Raw genomic sequence first — 22,117 nt, forward strand, 5'->3', positions numbered from 1 at the left:
CATAAAATAATAGGAGCATAATGAAAAGCAGATAAACATAAGAATCCTAGAGCTGGGAGGGACCCCAAGAGTCATCCTTCTAGTGCAACCCATACAAACGTAGGAATCTCAGCTCAAGCCTCCATGACAGATGCCCACCCAACCTCTGCTTAGAAACCTCCAAGGAAGGAGAGTCCAGAACCTCCAGAGGGAGATCTTCCTTGTGCTATATTATAAAAAGTAAACAACACTTATTTGATCCCAGTTATTTGACACAGAGCAGGAAACCTACAGATAACAGTCCAAAAGCATACCATCCAACATTTCTCCAATGAAAATAGATACGTTCTATTCCAGAAGAATAATAATAATTTTACTAATAATACCCCACCCATGTGGGACAAGAAGCTACAGTTAGTTCAAAATTGGGAAAGGAGTACGGCAAGGCTGTATATTGTCTCCCTTCTTATTTAACTTATATGCATCATGGGAAAGGCTGGGCTGGATGAATCCCAAGCGAGAATTAAGATTGCCGGAAGAAATATCAACAACCTCAGATATGCAGATGACACAACCTTGATGGCAGAAAGTGAGGAGGAATTAAAGAACCTATTCATGAGAGTGAAAGAGGAGAGTGCAAAATATGGTCTGAAGCTCAACATAAAAAAACTAAAATCATGGTCACTGGGCCCATCACCTCCTGGCAAATAGAAGGGGAAGAAATGGAGGCAGTGAGAGATTTTACCTTCTTGGGCTCCATGATCACTGCAGATGGTGACAGCAGTCACAAAATTAAATGATGCCTGCTTCTTGGGAGAAAAGCAATGACAAACCTAGGCAGCATCTTAAAAAGCAGAGACACTACTTTGCTGAAAAAGGTCCGTATCGTTAAAGCTATGGTTTTCCCAGCAGTGATGTATGGAAGTGAGAGCAAGACCATAAAGAAGGCTGCTCGCTGAAGAATGAATGCTTTTGAATTATGGTGCTGGAGGAGACTCCTGAGAGTCCCATGGACTGCAAGAAGATCAAACCTCTCCATTCTGCAAGAAATCAGCCCTGAGTGCTCACTGGAAGCACAGATCCTGAAGCTGAGGCTCCGATACTTTGGGCCACCTTACGAGAAGAGAAGACTCCCTGGAAAAGACCCTGATGTTGGGAACGATGGAGGACACAAGGAGAAGGGGACGACAGAGGGCGAGATGGTGGAACAGTGTTCTCGAAGCTACGAACCTGAGTGTGTCCAAACTGAGGGAGGCAGTGGAAGACATGAGAGCCTGGTGTGCTCTGGTCCAGGGGGTCACAAAGAGTCAGACACAACTATACAACAACAACAACAACAACAACAACAACAACAACACCCCGCCCATCAGATTGGATTGCCCCAACCACTTGGCGGCTTCCAACATATATAAAGACATAATAAAACATTAAACTTAAACTCTTCCCTATACAGGGCTGCCTTCAGATGGCTTGGAGGTTACATAACCCCACACTCTCCAACATTTCTCTGGGACGTCCTAAGGAAAAGCAGGACATTCCAGGATCAAATCAGAACCTGGGGTGACTTCTGTAAATCTAGGACTGTTTCTGGAAAATAGGGACACTTAGAGAGTCTGCAAAAAGAGCACAGGGAGTTCTGTATATATGGGAGAATTTTAAAAAGTGGTCCTCACTGACCTAGTGCAAAAAGATCTAGTCATCCGGAGGAGCAGTGGCTGCCTAGAAAAAACACCATAGCCCCACACCCTTACCTGGGAGTAAGGCCCACTTAACACTGTGCTGCTTTGTTCTGAGTAGACACTAATTTACTAGATGCAAGTCAGCAGCACCAGACGAATTCACTTGGCTAGGTGCTGTGGTGGATTTCGTGCCGCGTCTTGCAGAGCCAGACCAACACTGCCGATGAACCCTGCGGCCTGATCTGCTAGGCACTGGGGAGGATTGCACCCCACCTCTTGCGCAGTCAGACCCAGGCTGCCACTTGGCCTGGCACTGGCGGAGCAACAAGCAGTGGTCAAAACAGGAGCCTCAAGGATTGCCCTCTCCAGCTGAAAACAAACCAGGACTGCTCCAAGAAATGCAAAAAGGAATAAATAAATAAAAGTAGTGCTAGGCTGCCCCAGACTTGCCTGTGCATCATTGAGCAGATATTCAGTCAATCAGGATTTTTAAAGGGGAGAAAATGATTGTAAGCGGTTTAGTCATGCTGGCCACATGACCCAGAAAGCTGTCTGTGGACAAACCCTGGCTCCCTCGGCCTGAAAGCGAGATGAGCGCTGCAACCCCAAAGTAGCCTTTGACTGGACCTAGCCGTCAAGGTGTACTTTACCTTTTCTTCACCTTTATTTGACACAGAGGGAGAAACCTACAAACAACAGTCCAAAAGCATACCTTCCCACTTATCTCCGATGAAAATAGGTACGTCCTATTCCATAATAATCATTTTACTATTAATGCCCTGCCCATCTGACAGGTTGCCCCAGCCATTCTGGGCATTTTCCAACACATATAAAAACTTAATAAAACATTTTAAAAACCTTCTCTACACAGGGCTGCCTTCAGATGGCTCGGGGGTCGGATAACTCCATACCCTCCAACATTTCTCTGGTGAAAATACGGACATCCTAAGGAAAAGCAGGACATTCCGGAATCAAATCAGAAACTGGGACGGCTTCTGTAAATCCAGGACTGTCCTTGGAAAATAGGGACACTTGGAGAGTCTGCAAAAAGAGCACAGGGAGTTCTGTATATCTGGGAGAATTTTAAAAGCAAGTGGTCCTCACTGACCTGGTGCAAAATATCTAGTCATCCGGAGGAGCCCTGGCTGCCTAGAAAAACCACTATAGCCCCACACACCCTTACCTGGGGATAAGGCCCACTGAACTCAGTACTGCTTTGTTCAAAGTAGACACTTAGCAGTTTTCTAGATGCAAGTCAGAGGCACCAGACAAATCCACTCGGCTAGGCCGACACTGCCAACAGGCCCTGTGCCCCGATCTCCTAGGCGCTGGTGTCGATTGCACCCCGCGTCTTTCAGAATCAGGCCCAGGCCGCCACCTGGCCAAGCACTGGTGGCAGCTACAAGCAGTGGTCAAAACCAGAGCCTCAGAGATGGCCATCTCCAGCTGGAAACAAGCCAGGACTGCTCTAAGAAAATGCACAAAGGAAAACAGAAGCAGCAGCGCTACGCTGCCCCGGTGGGCCACCCCCTTACCTGCTTGTGATTGGCCGAGCAGATAGCCAGCCAATCAGGATTTTGAAACCAAAACAGAATGATTAATGGTTTTTTCTATTTTCTTCTCACTTCCCTCTGTGGCTCCCTAGCCTCATGCTGTACAGCCGCCCAATTTACATAATTTTCACCTGGGACCCCGTTGGAAAATCCTGGGGCCCCTGTTGGGAAACACTGATGTAGAGAAACAGGATAAAGTGTGTTGGTTTTTTAAAAGTTGAAAGTCCTTAAGGGAGGAATTGGGAACCTTTGGCTCTCCAAATGCTGCTGAAAAAGGTCCCATCAGCTCCAGCAAACATGGACAGTCAACAGAGAGGATGTTGGGATCCAGCAACTTCTGGGAGGGAGCCAGGCGTCCCTACACCTGTCTTATGGGGGAAGAGAGGTCCTTGTGAGCATTCTACTCAGGTGGCAGAATAAGATACCCACCACGACTCTTTCCTCTCCCTTCCACAAGCAGAATCCAGAAATAATTGTGCTGCAGGATAACAGGTGCACATTTACTGGACAAGGGCCTTAGAACATGTTTGGGAGCCAGAACAGTAAGCTGGGTGTTGGGTGACATTTCCCCAACAGGCCTGAGGACCTCGCCCTCTCGTGCACAACCCTCCTGTGTAGGCTCAGTTCCCAAATCAGCTGGGTCCTCCGATTCTCCCTGTGAGTCGTTGGGGACAGAGAGGAGGTTCAGATCCATGCCACTCCATCCATTCTGCCCTGTACACTGCTTTGCAAGCTATGCAGCTAGGCAGACTAGGACTCTCACCCAATGCAATAAATAACCACCAGCACACAGCAGACCTCTTCAGCCTCCTGTTTCCGTGACATGCAGTTGTTCACCCCTCACCCAATCCAACAAGAGACCTCCCTGGCCAGAAAAAAGGGAAATCAAGGCAGGTAACTCATAGCCAATGGGTCCATTCTTTGATGGCTTCCTATAGGCATCTGGTTGGCAAGCACGAGAACAGAATCCTGGACTACGTGGGCCTTTGCTTTGAACCAACAGGGGTCTTCGAATGTTCCTTTGTCCATGAGAAATTACAAAGTGCTTTCTAGTGATCTCATTGATGGTACACCAACAATAATTCACACCTTTGCTAGCTATGGATCAAGGAGAAACAGATCCGTACCCACAGATGTCATCATCTCACGAATCTCCTCCATGACTTCCTCGTACAGAGCTCTCTGGCCCGGATCCAGCAAGGCCCATTCCTCGTTGGTGAAACGCACAGACACCTCGTCGAAGCTCACCAAGCCCTGGAAGAAGAAAACCATTCCCTTCTTTGTAAGCACTCCAAGGCAAGGTGTCGTCATAAGTATAATACTTCTAATATCCTCCTGGGGTATCTGGAGCCCGTATAAGAGATCTCTCTCAGGCGATCTCTATCAGTCAGAGGAAGCAGAGCCCAAGCAGAGTACAGTGGTACCTCGGGTTACATACGCTTCAGGTTACAGACTCTGCTAACCCAGAAATAGTACTTCGGGTTAAGAACTTTGCTTCAGGATGAGAACAGAAATTGTGTGGCGGCGGCAGCGGGAGGCCCATTAGCTAAAGTGGTCCCTCATGTTAAGAACAGTTTCAGGTTAAGAACGGACCTCTGGAACGAATTAAGTTCTTAACCCGAGGTACCACTGTATATTGATAGTAAAGCGGCTGGAAAGCCTGATCTTTATTAAAGGAAATAAAGTGTTGCAACATGGTCTCCACTCACCACACGCAGGACGGAGAAGAACCCCGAAGCCCCTATAAAGACTGTTGAAATTGCCCCCCACCCTCTTGCCCAAGACCAGGCCCCAAAACACCATACATACATTCCTCCTCCTCCTCCTCCTTCCTCCGTCTCTCCTTCCCGGCATCTGACGTAGAGGCGGCAGGAGAGGCAGCCTCCCCTGCGGAGAAAGAACGGGAGAAGCTCCTCCGCAAGGAAGAAGAGGAAAGAGGCGCCTCCAGGCAAAGCAGCTGCGTCCCACAGGAAGGAGGGACAGGCCCGGAACAGGAAGCGGAAGCTCCTCCTCCTCCTCTTGCGCAGGAATTCCCCTTCCGCTCTAGGAATCTTGGCTCTGTGGTTTCGGCTTAACCCTTGCGGAGCCGAGCGGCAGGAACCTCTTGGCTGCTCCGGGCGGAGAGCGAGCAGAGGAATCCCGATTTTTTTCTAGAAAGTTCTGCAGAATCAGGCCCCGAGGGCAGTATCCTCTCCTGCAGCAGGTGCCCCATGCAGGATGCAGTGACCACTGAGAGCCGGAGTATTATGTATTATTATTATGTATTATTATGTATTATTATTATTGTTATTATTGTTATTATATTAATAATGGGCAGCCTTCGTATCATCATCATCATTATTAATGCCCCATCTTTTCTCCAAATTGAGAGTAGGAGATCGTAGAAAAGATAATCTTTACCACTGAACAGATTAAAGAGGCATTAAACTCTCATATGGTGAGAATATATGTATATGAATAACTATTTTAAAATAAACCAAATACTGTAATCATAAAAGAAGTAACCAGGTCTTCACCTCCCTCCACTGATCTGTGACAGCTTGTCACTGTAAGAAGAACCAGTTTTGAACAGGTAACTCGGCTTTCCCCCTTTCTCCTCATTCTGGGAGCTTATTTTGCTGATGAGCAAGTTACAATGTCTCAAAGTAAATCAATAGTGTCGTGTTTAGGAGGCTTGCACCTATATAAAATGCACAATAACAATTTGATCTCAACATCCTTAAAACATCCTTACTTAAAATATATAATAAAACAAGCAAGTTGAAAGGAAGGAGCATTAGAATCAGAATTATAGAATTGCAGAGTTGGATCGGACCCAGGGGTCATCTAGTCCAACCCCCTGCAATGCTGGAATCTCCGCTAAAGGAGACCGTTCCAATGTCCAACAGCTCTTACTATCAGAAAGTTCTTCCTCACATTTAGTCGGTATCCCCTTTCTTGTAACTTGAAGCCATTGGTTCAAGTCCTACCCTTCTGAGCAGGAGAAAACAAGCTTGTATCCTCTTCCATGTGATAGCCTTTTAAAATATTTGAAGATGGCTATCATATCTCCTCTCAGTCTCCTCCTAAGGCTAAACATGCCCAGCTTCTTCAAGTGTTCTTCCTAAGGCTTACGAGCTTGTCAAAATCCTTAAATTGTGGTGCCCAGAATTGGACACAGTATTTCAGGTGTGGTCTGCAGGTTCTTTCATTCTATTCAGTTCATTAAAATGCAAATAATGTCCTTGGCAGCAACTCCCTTCTGAAGATTCCTTGGGCTGGAGGTTAGGGCAAAGGAGGTGGGTGAAGCACAGGCAGCACAAATATATCCCACCAAGAACCCTCCCCTAGTCTGGACATTTCAGAAGGATAAAACTTGAAACCTCCATTGATATATACAGTGGTGCCCCGCAAGACGAATGCCTCGCAAGACGGAAAACTCGCTAGCTAGACAAAAGAGTTTTCCGTTTTGGAGGTGCTTTGCAAAACGAATTTCCTATGAGCTTGCTTCGCAAGACGACAATGTCTTGCGAGTTCCTGCTCGTTTTTCCCCTCCCCCCTTTTTCTAAGCCGCTAAGCCGCTTATCAGCTGATCCGATCAGCAGATAAGCCGCTAATAGCGCTAATCCGCTAATCCTTCAATGGGCTTGCTTCGCAAGACCAAAAAACCGCTAGACGAAGAGAATCACAGAACGGATTCTTTTCGTCTTGCGAGGCACCACTGTAATTTTATGATATTACTCCTAGAGAAAGTGGTATTATTAGCCATCAAACCTCAGAAATACACTTTTCCCATTTCTTTTCAGCCAGGATTTTGGCCTTTAACTTAAAGAATTATTGTGGCCTTAATCTTTGCAACCTACATTGACTTGCTTTGAGATGACCTTCCTTGAAAAAGCAACTAAATGCAATGAATAGTAATGCATAATATCTGCGACGCCACCATTCTGTCGTGTATGCTGCTAAGCAAACTATGTGATTAAACAGTCTATGACTAACCTAAAAGCAGTAAATTGCAACCAGCACTCATGAGACCCCTTCAGCCTTTGTTTCCACGCCTTGCAGTTGTAAGAACAATCCTATCGAAAAAGCAAGTTCACCCCCCACCCAATCGGAACCAGAGACCTCATTGGCCAGAAAAATGAGAATCAAGTCACTCTTAACCAATGTGTCTAATCTTTGACGTCTGTAAAATCACATTTCACAAGTGTGTCTGTGTGCATCTGAATGCTGGACTACATAGGATTTTGTTTCGACCCAACAGGGCTCTTCATACATTCTTTGTCATGGGGAAATTAAGAACACCCTCTCTAATTGATATTACACCAACAGGGGTTCACACCTTCGCTAGCTATTGATCAAGGGGGAAAGGACCTTATCCACAGAAGCCACCATTTCATAAATATCCATCATGACTTCCTTGTACAGCACTCTCGGACCTGGATCCAGCAGGGAGCATTCGTCATCGGTGAAATGCAAGGACAACCCCTCAAAGCTCATTGATCCCTGGAAAAGGAAAGCAATTCCCTTATTCGTAGTCCATCCAGGGTAAGGTGTGGGAAAATGGGCAACTGGAGATCTTAAGTGTTCAGAAATCACCCAAAGCCCATGGAATTTACCCATTAGTTTAAGAATTCTAAGTCAGGTATTCTAACAAAAATATGTACCCTAACTTGTCTGTGAGACTGCCCAGTTTCTTTTCCTCCAACAGGGAAGCCAATGTAAGGGATTTAGTTTCCAGGAAACTGCACGTTAGTGAGTTTAATGTTTGTTTTGGGGAAACTGGTGGAAAACATTATTAAAGACAATGACATAACCAAATGTATGTAAGCAAATTTATATAGTGCACCTTCAAGCAAAAAAATTCCAAACTTAACACATCTGCAAATGAGATCTAAATTGATGACTGAGAAGGAAAGTGACATTTGGGATCATAGCTGATAGCTCAGTAAAGATATCGGCGCAGGGTGTGAAAGTAGTGAAATGGGTCAATGCCGTTTTAGGGAAAGATTCAAAACTAATCTGCCAATATCACAGTGCTGATATACAAATCGATGGTGCAGCTGCCCTTATAAAACTGTATGGATCCAGTTGCATGACCTCAAAAATAATATTGCAGATTCAGAAAACGTTGGGAAAAGATCAAACAAAATAATTAACGGGTTGGAAAAATATGAGGAATTACTAATCTGAAACAAAGGCGATTATGGGGAAATATGATAGAGATGTAAAAAGGTATTCATGGTCTTTAGAAATAGGAGAGAGGGAGGTGTTTCTCCCTCTAGAATACTGCCTTTCCAGGTCATCCAATGAAGCTAACTGTGCACAGATTAAGGACGAACAAAAGGAAGCACTTCTTCACTGTTAAACTCTGCAATTCACTTATGCAAAATGCAGTAATAGCCACCAATTAAGAGAGAATTAGGCAAATTCATAGCCATCAGTGCCAGTTTCTTTTGTCTGCCAACCCAGTTATCTTTATTGGACACTTAGAAGACTATTTCATGCCACTCTTCTAAGGAATACGTCAGACAGAAAAATACAAGAGATGAAGAAATTACGTTTTATTATATTATGTCACGATGTTGATTTTGACATTATGAGAAGTGGCATCTAATTTTTGATAAGTAGTTTCTAGTAAATAACTTGTGATTGTTACCATGCGGCCTATTACGTTCATGTGCTTTTACAACTGACCACTAGCCATTATGGCTGTGCACTGCTTCCACTTGTTTTGGGCAGTACAGTGGTGCCTCGCAAGACGAAAAGAATCCGTTCTGTGATTCTCTTCGTCTAGCGGTTTTTTTCGTCTTGCAAAGCAAGCCCATTGACAGATTAGCGGATTAGCGCTATTAGCGTCTTATCGGATCAGCTGATAAGCGGCATAGCAGATTAGAAAAGGGGGGGAGGGGAAAAAACCGCAGGAACTCACAAGACATTGTCGTCTTGCGAAGCAAGCCCATAGGAAATTCGTCTAGCGAAGCACCTCCAAAACGGAAAACTCTTTCGTCTAGCGAGTTTTCCGTCTTGCGAGGCATTTGTCTTGCGGGGCACCACTGTATATTCCTCATTGCCAGTTCCTGGGAATCACCTCAAGAGGCATGTTGTACTCGCTGCTGGTTGCAAAGTTCCCAGAGGCATCTGCTTGGTCACTGGGGGAATAGGGTGCTGGACTAGGTGGGTTAAGGGCCTGATCCACCAGCTAGGCTCTTCTGAGGTCATGTTCAAGGTTTCATGAGCAAATCCCCCTTCCTCAGAGGCCACAGATTCAGGTCTCTCTGTTACTAGGAAGTACCAATTCCAGAGGTCCCCAACATCTTTCTTCTGATTACCTTTCCCCTACCTTACCTGGATGCATGGTGGTCAAGAATTCATGTAAACCTTGAAAATGAAGTTCCTAATTTGCCCAAATGGGCAAGAGTGTGGTGAACCAACAGGACCTGAGAGGCTAAAACGTGTTTGGAGAGATTTCTTTTAAATAAATCAACAGAAGACCAGGAAATGCCTTTTAACCTATGAAAGATATGAGTGAAAGGGGATCAAGCAGAAATCAGCGCACATTACACACTAAATGTGGAAAAATAAACAACAGAATATGCAAATGATTCATGTGGAAACACAAAATATTAATATAAAACTTAACTTTTAAACTTATGTTTGTCTACTCAGAAAAAAGAATAGGCCAGGTCAAAATCATATCCAACTTAACTGTTGCTGAATTCCACACTGGCTCCACCAGCTCTCTCATATAGCTTACCAATATACCCAGCTGATCTAAATACACATCCACTGAACGGATCTCATGGACAGCTCAGTCAGCAAAGAATGGAATTCTTAAATCTCGGGGTGGTGGATTCCAGCCACAAAATCTCCACCGCACTTTTCACAGCAGGCAAGAGAGTGGCGTGAAGAACAGGGAGGTGTGGGAAGGGAGTAATTACAGTGGCACCTCAGGTTACAAACTTAATTCGTTCCGGAGGTCCGTTCTTAACCTGAAACCGTTCTTAACCTGAGGTGCGCTTTCGCTAATGGGGCCTCCCGCTGCCAACTGAAGCTCTTGTCACACTACAAACATTTGTAAGGGCTATCCATTGTATGAATTATCTTATGGCTAGTGAGGTGACAACTCTGAATGAAGCTCTTTCTACATTCCAAACATTTATAAGGTTTTTCTCCTGTGTGAGTTCTTTGATGCCATGTAAGGGAGTCTTTTTGAGGGACGCAGGTAGCGCTGTGGTCTAAACCACTGAGCCTCTTGGACTTGCTGATCTGAAGGTTGGCGGTTCGAATCCCTGCAACGGGGTGGGCTCCCGTTGCTCGGTCCCAGCTCCTGCCAACCTAACAGTTCGAAAGCACGTCAGTGCAAGTAGATAAATAGGTACCACTCCAGCAGGAAGGAAAATGGCGTTTCCGTGCGCTCTGGCACTCGTCACGTTCCTCCGTGCGCCAGGAGCAGTTTAGTCATGCTGGCCACATGACCCAAAAAGCTGTCTGTGGACAAATGCCAGCTCCCTCGGCCTGTAAAGCAAGATGAGCGCCGCAACCCCAGAGACGTTCGCAACTGGACTTAACAGCAAGGGGTCCCTTTATCTTTACCTAAGGGAGTCTTTGCAACTGAAACTCTTTCAACACTGCACACAGTCCCCTGTATGAATTCTTTGATGCTTCATGAGGGAGTCACTATATCGGAAGCTCTCCCCACCGTCCAAACATTTGTAATATGGCTTGTCCCGTGTGGGTTGTATGATGCATATTAAGGGAGCTAATGTCTCTGAAGCTCTTCCAAGGCATTAATGAGGTTTCTCCTCCTATGAGTTCTTTGATGATCAATAAGGTGACAACTCTGACTGAAGCTCTTTCCACATTCAAAACAGGTATAAGGCTTTTCCCCTGTATGAGTTCTTTGATGCCGAGTAAGGGCGCCACTCTCACGGAAGCTCTTGTCACACTCCCAGCATTTATAAGGTTTTTCTCCTGTGTGACTACTCTGATGCAAAGTAAGGGAGTCTTTGCGACTGAAGCTCATTTCACACTCCAAACACCCATAAGGTTTGTCCCCTGTATGAATTCTTTGATGCCTTGTGAGGGTGCCTTTGTGCCTGAAGCCCACCCCACAGTCCAAACATTTGTGAGGTTTTTCACCTGCGTGAGTTCTTTTATCTCTAGTGAGGATGCTCCCCTGATGGAAGCTCTTTCCACTCATCAAGCTTTCACACAGTTTGTCCCCTGTGTAAGTTCTTTCATGTCTAGTGAGGCTGCTCCTCTGACGGAAACACTTTCCACACTTCAAGCATTCATACGGTTTGTCCCCTGTGTGGATTGCGTGATGCCTACTAAGGGAGCTACTCTGATTGAAGCTCTTTCCACACTCAAAGCATTTATGAGGTTTCTCCCCTGTATGAGTCCTTTGATGCGAAGTAAGGGAGCCACTATTACTAAAACTCTTTCCACACTCCCAGCATTTATATGGTTTTTCATCCGAGTGCGCTCTTTGATGTGAAGTAAGCGTTGAGCGATAAGGAAATCTCTTTCCACGCACAGTACATTCATGCTTCTCTCTGCCAATCTGATTTTCATTAACCTGAGAAGCGGTGGATTCCCTCCCCACCTTCTGCATTTGGGTCCCCTCCTTTCTGTAGGTTCCAACTTGAACCCGCTGTTTCCGTTGCTGCTTCTGCTCCTCAGCTCCTTCACGTGACGGTTCTGATTGTTCTCCTTCAGTCAGGAACTCCGAAACATCTCCTAATAGATTAAAAAGGAAAAGTGGTAAAATGATGTGTCTGTATAAGGTAGGGGTCGGCAAACTACAGCTCCTGGGCCACATCTGGCCAGGGGGGGTCGTTTAACCGGCCCCCAAGCCACCCCCGAACCCTGCCATGTGCTCTGCAAGTCTCTGCATGCTGCGCTAAACCAGCGCATCGCGGCGACTCACTTCCGCGGCACTGGCGGGGCTTCCTATTGGATGAAGCAAACTCCTGCAACCAATAGGAAGCTGGAGGCGCCTTCTCCACGCCAGAAATAGTGCCTGCGGGTGTGTGTTCTCACAATCCTGCGCTTGCTGAGATCTCCACAGGAGTGAACCGGCCCAGGCTCAGTAAGTTTGCTGACCCCTGGTTTGAGGCCTCATCCACACAGGACTTTTAATGCTGATTTGAAGGTGCTTGCGTCTCTCTTTTGTATTTTGCACCATCCACAGAAAATCCTCCTCATCTAAATGGCAGCCTGCCCTTCCCTTTCTTAAATTTGGAAACATGATGCAGAGCAGAGTTCCCCCATCTTTTTCCAACCGTGGCCCCTTTCCGACCTCATTTCCTTCCTGTGCCCCCCAACCCCTTCCTACCGGTAGAAAGGCAGCTACTGAAATGTTTTGTTTGTAAATAGAACCTCTTTTATAATTTATTTATCATAATGTTTTTATGATTTATACAAAATACAACTACATAAAATAATAGGAGCATAATGAAACGTTGTTGAAGCAGATAAACATAAGAATCATAGAGCTGGGAGGGACCCCAAGAGTCATCTTTCTAGTGCAACCCATACAAACGTAGGAATCTCAGCTCAAGCCTCCATGACAGATGCCCACCCAACCTCTGCTTAGAAACCTCCAGGGAAGGAGAGTCTGCAAACTCCAGAGGGAGATCTTCCTTGTACTGTATTATAAAAAGTAAACAGCACTTATTTGATCCCAGTTATTTGACACACAGCAGGAAACCTACAGATAACAGTCCAAAAGCATACCGTCCAACATTTCTCCAATGAAAATAGATACGTTCTATTCAAGAATAATAATAATAATTTTACTAATAATACCCCACCCATGTGGGACAAGAAGCTACAGTTAGTTCAAAATTGGGAAAGGAGTACGGCAAGGCTGTATATTGTCTCCCTGCTTATTTAACTTATATGCATCATGGGAAAGGCTGGACTGGATGAATCCCAAGCGAGAATTAAGATTGCCAGAAGAAATATCAACAACCTCCGATATGCAGATGACACAACCTTGATGGCAGAAAGTGAGGAGGAATTAAAGAAACTATTCATGAGAGTGAAAGAGGAGAGCGCAAAATATGTTCTGAAGCTCAACATCAAAAAAACTAAAATCATGGTCACTGGGCCCATCACCTCCTGGCAAATAGAAGGGGAAGAAATGGAGACAGTGAGAGATTTTACCTTCTTGGGCTCCATGATCACTGCAGATGGTGACAGCAGTCACAAAATTAAATGATGCCTGCTTCTTGGGAGAAAAGCAATGACAAACCTAGGCAGCATCTTAAAAAGCAGAGACACTACTTTGCCAAAAAAGGTGCGTACCGTTAAAGCTATGGTTTTCCCAGTAGTGATGTATGGAAGTGAGAGCTGGACCATAAAGAAGGCTGATCGCCGAAGAATTGATGCTTTTGAATTCTGGTGCTGGAGGAGACTCTTGAGAGTTCCATGGACTGCAAGAAGATCAAACCTATCCATTCTGAAGGAAATCAGCCCTGAGTGCTCACTGGAAGGACAGATCCTGAAGCTGAGGCTCCAATACTTTGGCCACCTCATGAGAAGAGAAGACTCCCTGGAAAAGACCCTGATATTGGGAACGATGGAGGGCACAAGGAGAAGGGGACGACAGAGGGCGAGATGGTGGAACAGTGTTCCTGAAGCTACAAACATGAGTCTGACCAAACTGCGGGAGGCAGTGGAAGACAGGAGCACCTGGCGTGCTCTGGTCCAGGGGGTCACAAAGAGTCGGACACAACTATACAACAACAACAACAACACCCCGCCCATCAGATTGGATTGCCCCAGCCACTTTTCGGCTTCCAAAATATATAAAGACATAATAAAACATTAAACTTAAACTCTTCCCTATACAGGGCTGCCTTCAGATGGCTTGGAGGTTACATAACCCCATACCCTCCAACATTTCTCTGGGACGTCCTAAGGAAAAGCAGGACATTCCAGGATCAAATCAGAACCTGGGATGACTTCTGTCAATCTAGGACTGTTTCTGGAAAATAGGGACACTTGGAGATTCTGCAAAAAGGACCACAGGGAGTTCTGTATATATGGGAGAATTTTAAAAAGTGGTCCTCACTGACCTAGTGCAAAAAGATCTAGTCATCCAGAGGAGCAGTGGCTGCCTAGAAAAAACACCATAGCCCCACACCCTTACCTGGGAGTAAGGCCCACTTAACACTGTGCTGCTTTGTTCTGAGTAGACACTAATTTACTAGATGCAAGTCAGCAGCACCAGACGAATTCACTTGGCTAGGTGCTGTGGTGGATTTCGTGCCGCGTCTTGCAGAGCCACACCAACACTGCCGATGAACCCTGCGGCCTGATCTGCTAGGCACTGGGGAGGACTGGACCCCACCTCTTGCGCAGTCAGACCCAGGCTGCCACTTGGCCTGGCACTGGCGGAGCAACAAGCAGTGGTCAAAACAGGAGCCTCAAGGATCGCCCTCTCCAGCTGAAAACAAACCAGGACTGCTCCAAGAAATGCAAAAAGGAAAAAATAAATAAAAGTAGTGCTAGGCTGCCCCTGACTTGCCTGTGCGTCACTGAGCAGATATTCAGTCAGTGGTGTAGCGTGGGTTGTCAGCACCCAGGGCAAGGCAAGTAATTTGCGCCCCCTAACCCATGGATTTGCACCCCCTAACCCGTGGATTTGCACCTCCTAACCCTAACCCCCAGATGTTGCGCCCGGTGCGGCCGGCCCCCCATGCACCCCCCACTCTACGCCACTGTATTCAGTCAATCAGGATTTTTAAAGGGGAAAAAATGATTGTAAGTGGTTTAGTCATGCTGGCCACATGACCCAGAAAGCTGTCTGTGGACAAACCCTGGCTCCCTCGGCCTGAAAGCGAGATGAGCGCTGCAACCCCAAAGTAGCCTTTGACTGGACCTAGCCGTCAAGGTGTACTTTACCTTTTCTTCACCTTTATTTGACACAGAGGGAGAAACCTACAAACCACAGTCCAAAAGCATACCTTCCCACTTACCTCCGATGAAAATAGGTACGTCCTATTCCATAATAATCATTTTACTATTAATGCCCTGCCCATCTGACAGGTTGCCCCAGCCATTCTGGGCAGTTTCCAACATATATAAAAACTTAATAAAACATTTTAAAAACCTTCTCTACACAGGGCTGCCTTCAGATGGCTCGGGGGTCGGATAACTCCATACCCTCCAACATTTCTCTGGCGAAAATAGGGACATCCTAAGGAAAAGCAGGACATTCCGGAATCAAATCAGAAACTGGGACGGCTTCTGTAAATCCAGGACTGTCCTTGGAAAATAGGGACAGTTGGAGAGTCTGCAAAAAGAGCACAGGGAGTTCTGTATATCTGGGAGAATTTTAAAAGCAAGTGGTCCTCACTGGCCTAGTGCAAAAGATCTAGTCATCCGGAGGAGCCCTGGCTGCCTAGAAAAACCACTATAGCCCCACACACCCTTACCTGGGGATAAGGCCCACTGAATTCAGTACTGATTTGTTCAAAGTAGACACTTAGCAGTTTTCTAGATGCAAGTCAGCAGCACCAGACAAATCCACTCGGCTAGGCCGACACTGCCGACAGGCCCTGTGCCCCGATCTCCTAGGCGCTGGTGTCGATTGCACCCTGCGTCTTTCAGAATCAGGCCCAGGCCGCCACCTGGCCAAGCACTGGTGGCAGCTACAAGCAGTGGTCAAAACCAGAGCCTCAGAGATGGCCATCTCCAGCTGGAAACAAAACAGGACTGCTCTAAGAAAATGCACAAAGGAAAACAGAAGAAGCAGCGCTACGCTGCCCCGGTGGGCCACCCCCTTAGCTGCTTGTGATTGGCCGAGCAGATAGCCAGCCAATCAGGATTTTGAAACCAAAACAGAATGATTAATGGCTTTTTTCCATTTTCTTCTCACTTCCCTCTGTGGCTCCCTAAGCCTCATGCTGTACAGCCCCCCCAATTTACATAATTTTCACCTGGGACCCCGTTGGAAAATCCTGGGGCCCCTGTTGGGAAACACAGATGTAGAGAAGCAGGATAAAGTGTGTTGGTTTTTTTAAAGTTGAAAGTCCTTCAGGGAGGAATTGGGAACCTTTGGCTCTCCAAGTGCTGCTGAAAAAAGTCCCATCAGCTCCAGCAAACATGGACAGTCAACAGAGAGGATGTTGGGATCCAGCAACTTCTGGGAGGGAGCCAGGCGTCCCTACACCTGTCTTATGGGGGAAAAGGGGTCCTTGTGAGCATTCTACTCAGGTGGCAGAATAAGATACCCACCACGACTCTTTCCTCTCCCTTCCACAAGCAGAATCCAGAAATAATCGTGCTGCAGGATAACAGGTGCACATTTACTGGACAAGGGTCTTAGAATATGTTTGGGAGCCAGAACAGTAAGCTGGGTGTTGGGTGACATTTCCCCAACAGGCCTGAGGACCTCCCCCTCTCGTGCACAACCCTTCTGTGTAAGCTCAGTTCCCAAATCAGCTGGGTCCTCCGATTCTCCCTGTGAGTCGTTGGGGACAGAGAGGAGGTTCAGATCCATGCCACTCTACCCATTCTGCCCTGTACACTGCTTTGCAAGCTATGCAGCTAGGCAGACTAGGACTCTCCCCCAATGCAATACATCACAACCAGCACACAGCAGACCTCTTCAGCCTCCTGTTTCTGTGACATGCAGTTGTTCACCCCTCACCCAATCCAACAAGAGACCTCCCTGGCCAGAAAAAAAAGGGAAATCAATGCAGGTAACTCATAGCCAATGGGTTCATTCTTTGATGGCTTCCTATAGGCATCTGGTTGGCAAGCGTGAGAACTGAATCCTGGACTACGTGGGCCTTTGCTTTGAACCTACAGGGGTCTTCGAATGTTCCTTTGTCCAGGAGAAATTACAAAGTGCTTTCTAGTGATCTCATTGATGGTACACCAACAATAATTCACACCTTTGCTAGCTATGGATCAAGGAGAAACAGATCCGTACCCACAGATGTCATCATCTCACGGATCTCCTCCATGACTTCCTCGTACAGAGCTTTCTGGCCCGGATCCAGCAAGGCCCATTCCTCGTTGGTGAAACGCACAGACACCTCATCGAAGCTCACCGATCCCTGGAAGAAGAAAACCATTCCCTTCTTTGTAAGCACTCCAAGGCAAGGTGTCGTCATAAGTATAATACTTTTAATACCACAGCTGTCAACTGTTCCTTTTTTTGCGAGGAACCCTATTCGGAATAAGGGAATTTCCCTTAAAAAAAGGGAAACGCTGAGAACTATGTCTAATACCCTTCTGAGGTATCTAGAGCCCGTGTTAAGAGATCTCTCTCAGGGCATCTCTATCGGTCGGAGGAAGCAGAGCCCAAGCAGAATATATTGCTAGTAAAGCGGCTGGAAAGCCTGATCTTTATTAAGGGAAATGAAGTGTTGCAACATGGTCTCCACTCACCACACGCAGGAGGGAGAAGAACCCCGAAGCCCCTATAAGGACTTTTGAAATCGCCCCCCCCCCTTGGCCAAGACCAGCCCCCAAAACACCATACATACATTCCTCCTCCTCCTCCTCGCCCTCCTTCCTCCGTCTCTCCTTCCCCGCATCTGACCTGGAGGCGGCAGGAGAGGCAGCCTCCCCGGCGGAGAAAGAACGGGAGAAGCTCCTCCGCAAGGAAGAAGAGGAGGAAAGAGGCGCCTCCAGGCAAAGCAGCTGCGTCCCACAGGAAGGAAGGACAGGCCCGGAACAGGAAGCGGAAGCTCCTCCTCCTCTCGCGCAGGAATTTCCCTTCCGCTCTAGGAATCTTGGCTCCGTGGTTTCGGCTTAACCCTTGCGGAGCTGAGCGGGAGGAACCTCTTGGCTGCTCCTGGCGGAGAGCCAGCAGAGGAGTCCCGATTTTGTGTAGAAAGCCCTGCAGGATCAGGCCCCGAGTAGAGGAGCCTCTCCTCCAGCAGGTGCCCCATGCAGGATGCTGTGACCATTGAGAGCCATAGCATATGCCTCCTTTTCCCCCAGGACTGTGAGTGAAGGTGGCTTTCACATAAAACAGGAAACCTAACATAATCCTTAAAAAGTAATTGTACTCTAATAAGGATATATAAATAGAAAGAAAATAGCTAATAACCATAGAAAGAAGTAACAAGGATGTCATCTCTCTTGGACCTGGTCCAAACCTAAATGGAGAATCTGAAGTATTATTATTATTATTATTATTATTATTATTATTATTATTATTATTATTAATTTGTATACCGCCCTATACCCGCAGGTCTCAGGGCAGTTCACAAAATCAAATCACAATATAAAAACAGAAGATACACTATCAAAACAAAAACTACCCAATAACTCACCCCCCCCCAAAAAGAACAGCCTAAGTACAGTGGTACCTCTAGTTACATACGCTTCAGGTTACAGACACTTCAGGTTACAGACTCTGTTAACCCAGAAATAGTGCTTCAGGTTAAGAACTTTGCTTCAGGATGAGAACAGAAATTATGCAGCAGCGGTGCGGCCGCAGCAGGAGGCCCCATTAGCTAAAGTGGTGCTTCAGGTCAAGAACAGTTTCAGGTTAAGAACGGACCTCCGGAACGAATTAAGTGCTCAACCCGAGGTACCACTGTACTGCGATCTTTGTGAGGAAGTGACCATTTCCTGGTAGAAAGTGACCCTGTCCTCCTGGGGTTCATGCTGAGCGGAGTCAGAGATGCACTCTGGACTTTAAGAAGGTTGATTTCCAGCAAGTGACATCTAGAACCCTCCCCCCCCCCAAAAAAGGACACATATTTGAAGCAGAGCCAGCTTGGCCAGAACCCATGGACATTCTCCTTACCATTGTTGCAAAACTGCTAGGCTGATTGAAAACTCGCATGCAGCAATAGGAGTTACTTTATTTGTAACCGGCAGCAAAGTGGCTCAGAATAGTGAGTTCGAAAGTCTCAGCCTCGAGCAACAGGTTCCAGGGGCTTTTATACCCTTTGGCCTTTCAGCATCTAGCATTGAATATTCATATACTGCAGCAAAATTTAACCAATCATTTGGGACAGCACCCTTCCTTTATTCCTTATAAGCTTATTTCCTGTTACAGTTAGGTAGCCGTGTTGGTCTGCCGTAGTCGAAACAAAATAAAAACAAATTCCTTCCAGTAGTACCTTATAGACCAACTAATAATAAACTTAGTTGGTCTCTAAGGTGCTACTGGAAGGAATTTTTTAAAATTTCGTTTAAGCTTACTTCCTGTTATTGCAAAGAGCTCAGCATTGCACAGAAACTGTTAGGCACTCTGCAATTTCCATACAAGGCTTCTTCTCCTTTTCTTGCTTTCAGCGTTTCGGGGATATTGCAGTGTAAGCTTAAGCAATGAGGTGGGTTTGCTTAGCCCGGATTTGCACATCTGTCCCTGGACCAATTCCGTCCCCAGATGTGCAAATCTGTCCTCGGGAAACGTGGCAGCGGCAGGCTCAGCAGCTGGGAGCCAGCCTGGTAGCGCAGTTGGCTCTGGCTGGCTTCAGGAGCTGCTCACTGTCCCCGCTGCCATGGCGCCCGCCATTTTTCCTTGCTGGAACATACGGTGAGGAAAAATGGCAGGCGCCATGGCAGCCAACTGCGCTACCAGGCTGACTCTGTGCTGTTGACTGCCGCTGCTGCTGCCACTGCCGAAGGGGAACCAGGGATGTCCAGCAGTACAGATCTCCTGTCCCCTTCCCCCTTTGTTTTGACTGATAGGGGAGGCTCAGGAGTTGCTGGTGGTTGGCCGTTGCCCAGTTTTTTAAAAAACTCTGCGCATTGATGTTCCACAGGGTGCGAAAGAAGGGCTTTGCACCAATATGCATGTGTGCTTGGGCCCAGGGTCTTTTGCCTCACCATCCCCACTACTGACTCCCTGTTGCTACTCAGTTTTTTTTTTAAAAAAGTGTCCCCGGATTCATTGAAAAAAATCTGGTAACCATAGGATCGCTGCCTATGTGTCTGACTGCTCAACAGGATATGGCTGCCACACCATTTATATTAATATTATGTTTATGGCCTGTGTTTTTTCCAGGACTGGAAGTCAATGCAGCTTACCGATAAAATAGAAAAAGAAGTGATTAAACTCCAAGAGAGTTAAAATATACATGGATATAAAGAATTATTAAAAGTATTGATATTAACAGTAATAAAACGACAGCAACACCAGCCCTTTCCTCAAAAACAGCCAGTTCCCAGAGGCTTGTGGGCATATGGAGGTCTTCACCTGCAGGCAGCCAATATGGCTTCTCTAGGGCAGGAGTTGCAAAATCTAGGACTAGCCTCATACTCCATGAATGGGCCTCATCCTCTTTTAAAGCCACCATGTTTCCTGTGAGAGCAGATTCTGTGGTTCATGTTCTGCATGAAGAAGCAGTATCTTATCTCCTCAAGTTCTGGAGTTAATGACTGGGGGACAGAAATGCTTTTCTGTCCACTTTTTCTATCGGATGCATTATTTTAAATTGCAACACATATAAAATCATAATAAAACATCAAACATTAAAAACCTCCTGACACAGGAGCTTTTTAATGTTTTATTATTTACAGTGGTGCCTCGCAAGACAAAATTAATTCGTTCTGCAAGTCTCTTCGTCTTGCGAGTTTTTCGTCTTGCGATGCACGGTTTCCCATAGGAATGCATTGAAAATCAATTAATGCGTTCCTAGGGAAACCGCCTTCAGACCAGGTCCGGGGACAGTCTGTCCCCCGACCTCTTCTGAAGGCGGGGGGGGGGGGACAAGGGCTTTTCTTCGCACCCCCAGCATTTTAAAAAACCCCGGGACAGCGGAGGACTTCTCCGCTGTCCGGGGCGATCTTAAAATGCTGGCGGGCGGCATTTTAAAATCGCCCCGGGACAACGGAGGACTTCTCCGCTGTCCGGGGAGATTTAAAAGCCCCTGGGAAGGTGTTCCCTCCCCGCCGCCCGGCTTCAGAGCATCGTTCTGAAGCCGGGCGGCGGGAGGAGGTGTTCCCTCCTCACCACCCGGCTTCGGAGCATCGTTCCGAAGCTGGGCGGCGGGAGGAGGTGTTCCCGCCCCTCCGCCCGGCTTCGGAGGAGCCTTCCGAAGCCCGCAGCGGCGGGAGGAGGTGTCCTCGCCCCGCCGCCAGGCTTCGGAGGAGGTCCGAGGACAGTGGGGAAGACGCGCTGCGCTTCCCCGCTGTCCCGGAGATTTCCCTATGGGCTGTCGTCTTGCGAAGCAAGCCCATAGGGAAATTCGTTTTGCGAAGCGCCTCCAAAACGGAAAACCCTTTCGTCTTGCGGGTTTTCCGTCTTGCGAGGCGTTCGTCTTGCGGGGTACCACTGTATTATTATTATTTATTGAGAGGTCTTCTAAAAGTTGTGTAGTTCTTTATCTCTTTGACATTTGGTGGGAGGGCGTTCCACAGGGTTTGGTTTGACTAATATCTACAATGAACAGCGTAGGAACGATAAAATTCAAATAAAATCAGCTTAGGCCCTTAAAATCTCCAGTTTCCTTAGGGAAAACCCCTTAAAATTATTACACAGATGCATAAGTGCAAAATACCGAATGCTAATTGCAAGGAATGTTTTATGTGCCAAAGGAAATAAACCAGTGTTTTTCAACCACTGTTCCATGGCACACTAGTGTGCTGCGAGATGTTGCCTGGTGTGCCGTGGGAAAAATTTGAAAGATAAAAAAAAATAATTCACATTTTCACCCACTAGGCGGGCGCCGGACTGTGTCCTGGGTATGGGGGGGGGTTTGACCCCACCCTCGGCCAGCAGGGGCGCCAATTGGCGCTCCTCAGGGGAACACCCTCCACTTTTCTGATGTCCGGGCTGTGATTGGTCCAGACTCCAGCCTGGACCTATCACAGTAGGACATCATCTTCCGACTTCCTTCCTGCCCGAGCACAGTGTGCGCAGCAGCGGAGAGAAGACGACGTCGCGACTCGAGTCACCAGGAGGACCGGAGAAGTTGTCATTTTATTTCTTTTCAGGAG

At 46.8% G+C, this 22,117-nt stretch overlaps 2 protein-coding genes across 2 annotated transcripts in view; both read right to left on the bottom strand.

Annotated features, from left to right (window-relative positions):
* The window catches only part of LOC310701146 (uncharacterized protein), a 62,796-nt gene extending 43,268 nt beyond the window's left edge, over positions 1-19,528 (bottom strand). Inside the window, exon 1 of the mRNA XM_083491500.1 lies at positions 18,975-19,528. The gene's annotated coding sequence lies outside the window, so the exon portion shown is untranslated. The remainder of the gene's footprint in view (positions 1-18,974) is intronic.
* LOC310701140 (uncharacterized protein) overlaps positions 1-22,117 on the bottom strand; it is a 61,924-nt gene that overhangs the window by 25,157 nt on the left and 14,650 nt on the right. Inside the window, exons 5-7 of the mRNA XM_083491482.1 lie at positions 17,142-17,268; positions 11,799-11,932; positions 4,339-4,465 (exon numbers count right to left, since the gene is read on the bottom strand). Of these exons, the coding sequence (XP_083347608.1) occupies positions 4,339-4,465; positions 11,799-11,932; positions 17,142-17,268 (388 nt within the window). The remainder of the gene's footprint in view (positions 1-4,338; positions 4,466-11,798; positions 11,933-17,141; positions 17,269-22,117) is intronic.

The sequence above is a fragment of the Podarcis liolepis genome (genome assembly GCF_965112155.1).
Source record: "Podarcis liolepis genome assembly, chromosome: 2".
NCBI classification, from domain to species: domain Eukaryota; kingdom Metazoa; phylum Chordata; class Lepidosauria; order Squamata; family Lacertidae; genus Podarcis; species Podarcis liolepis.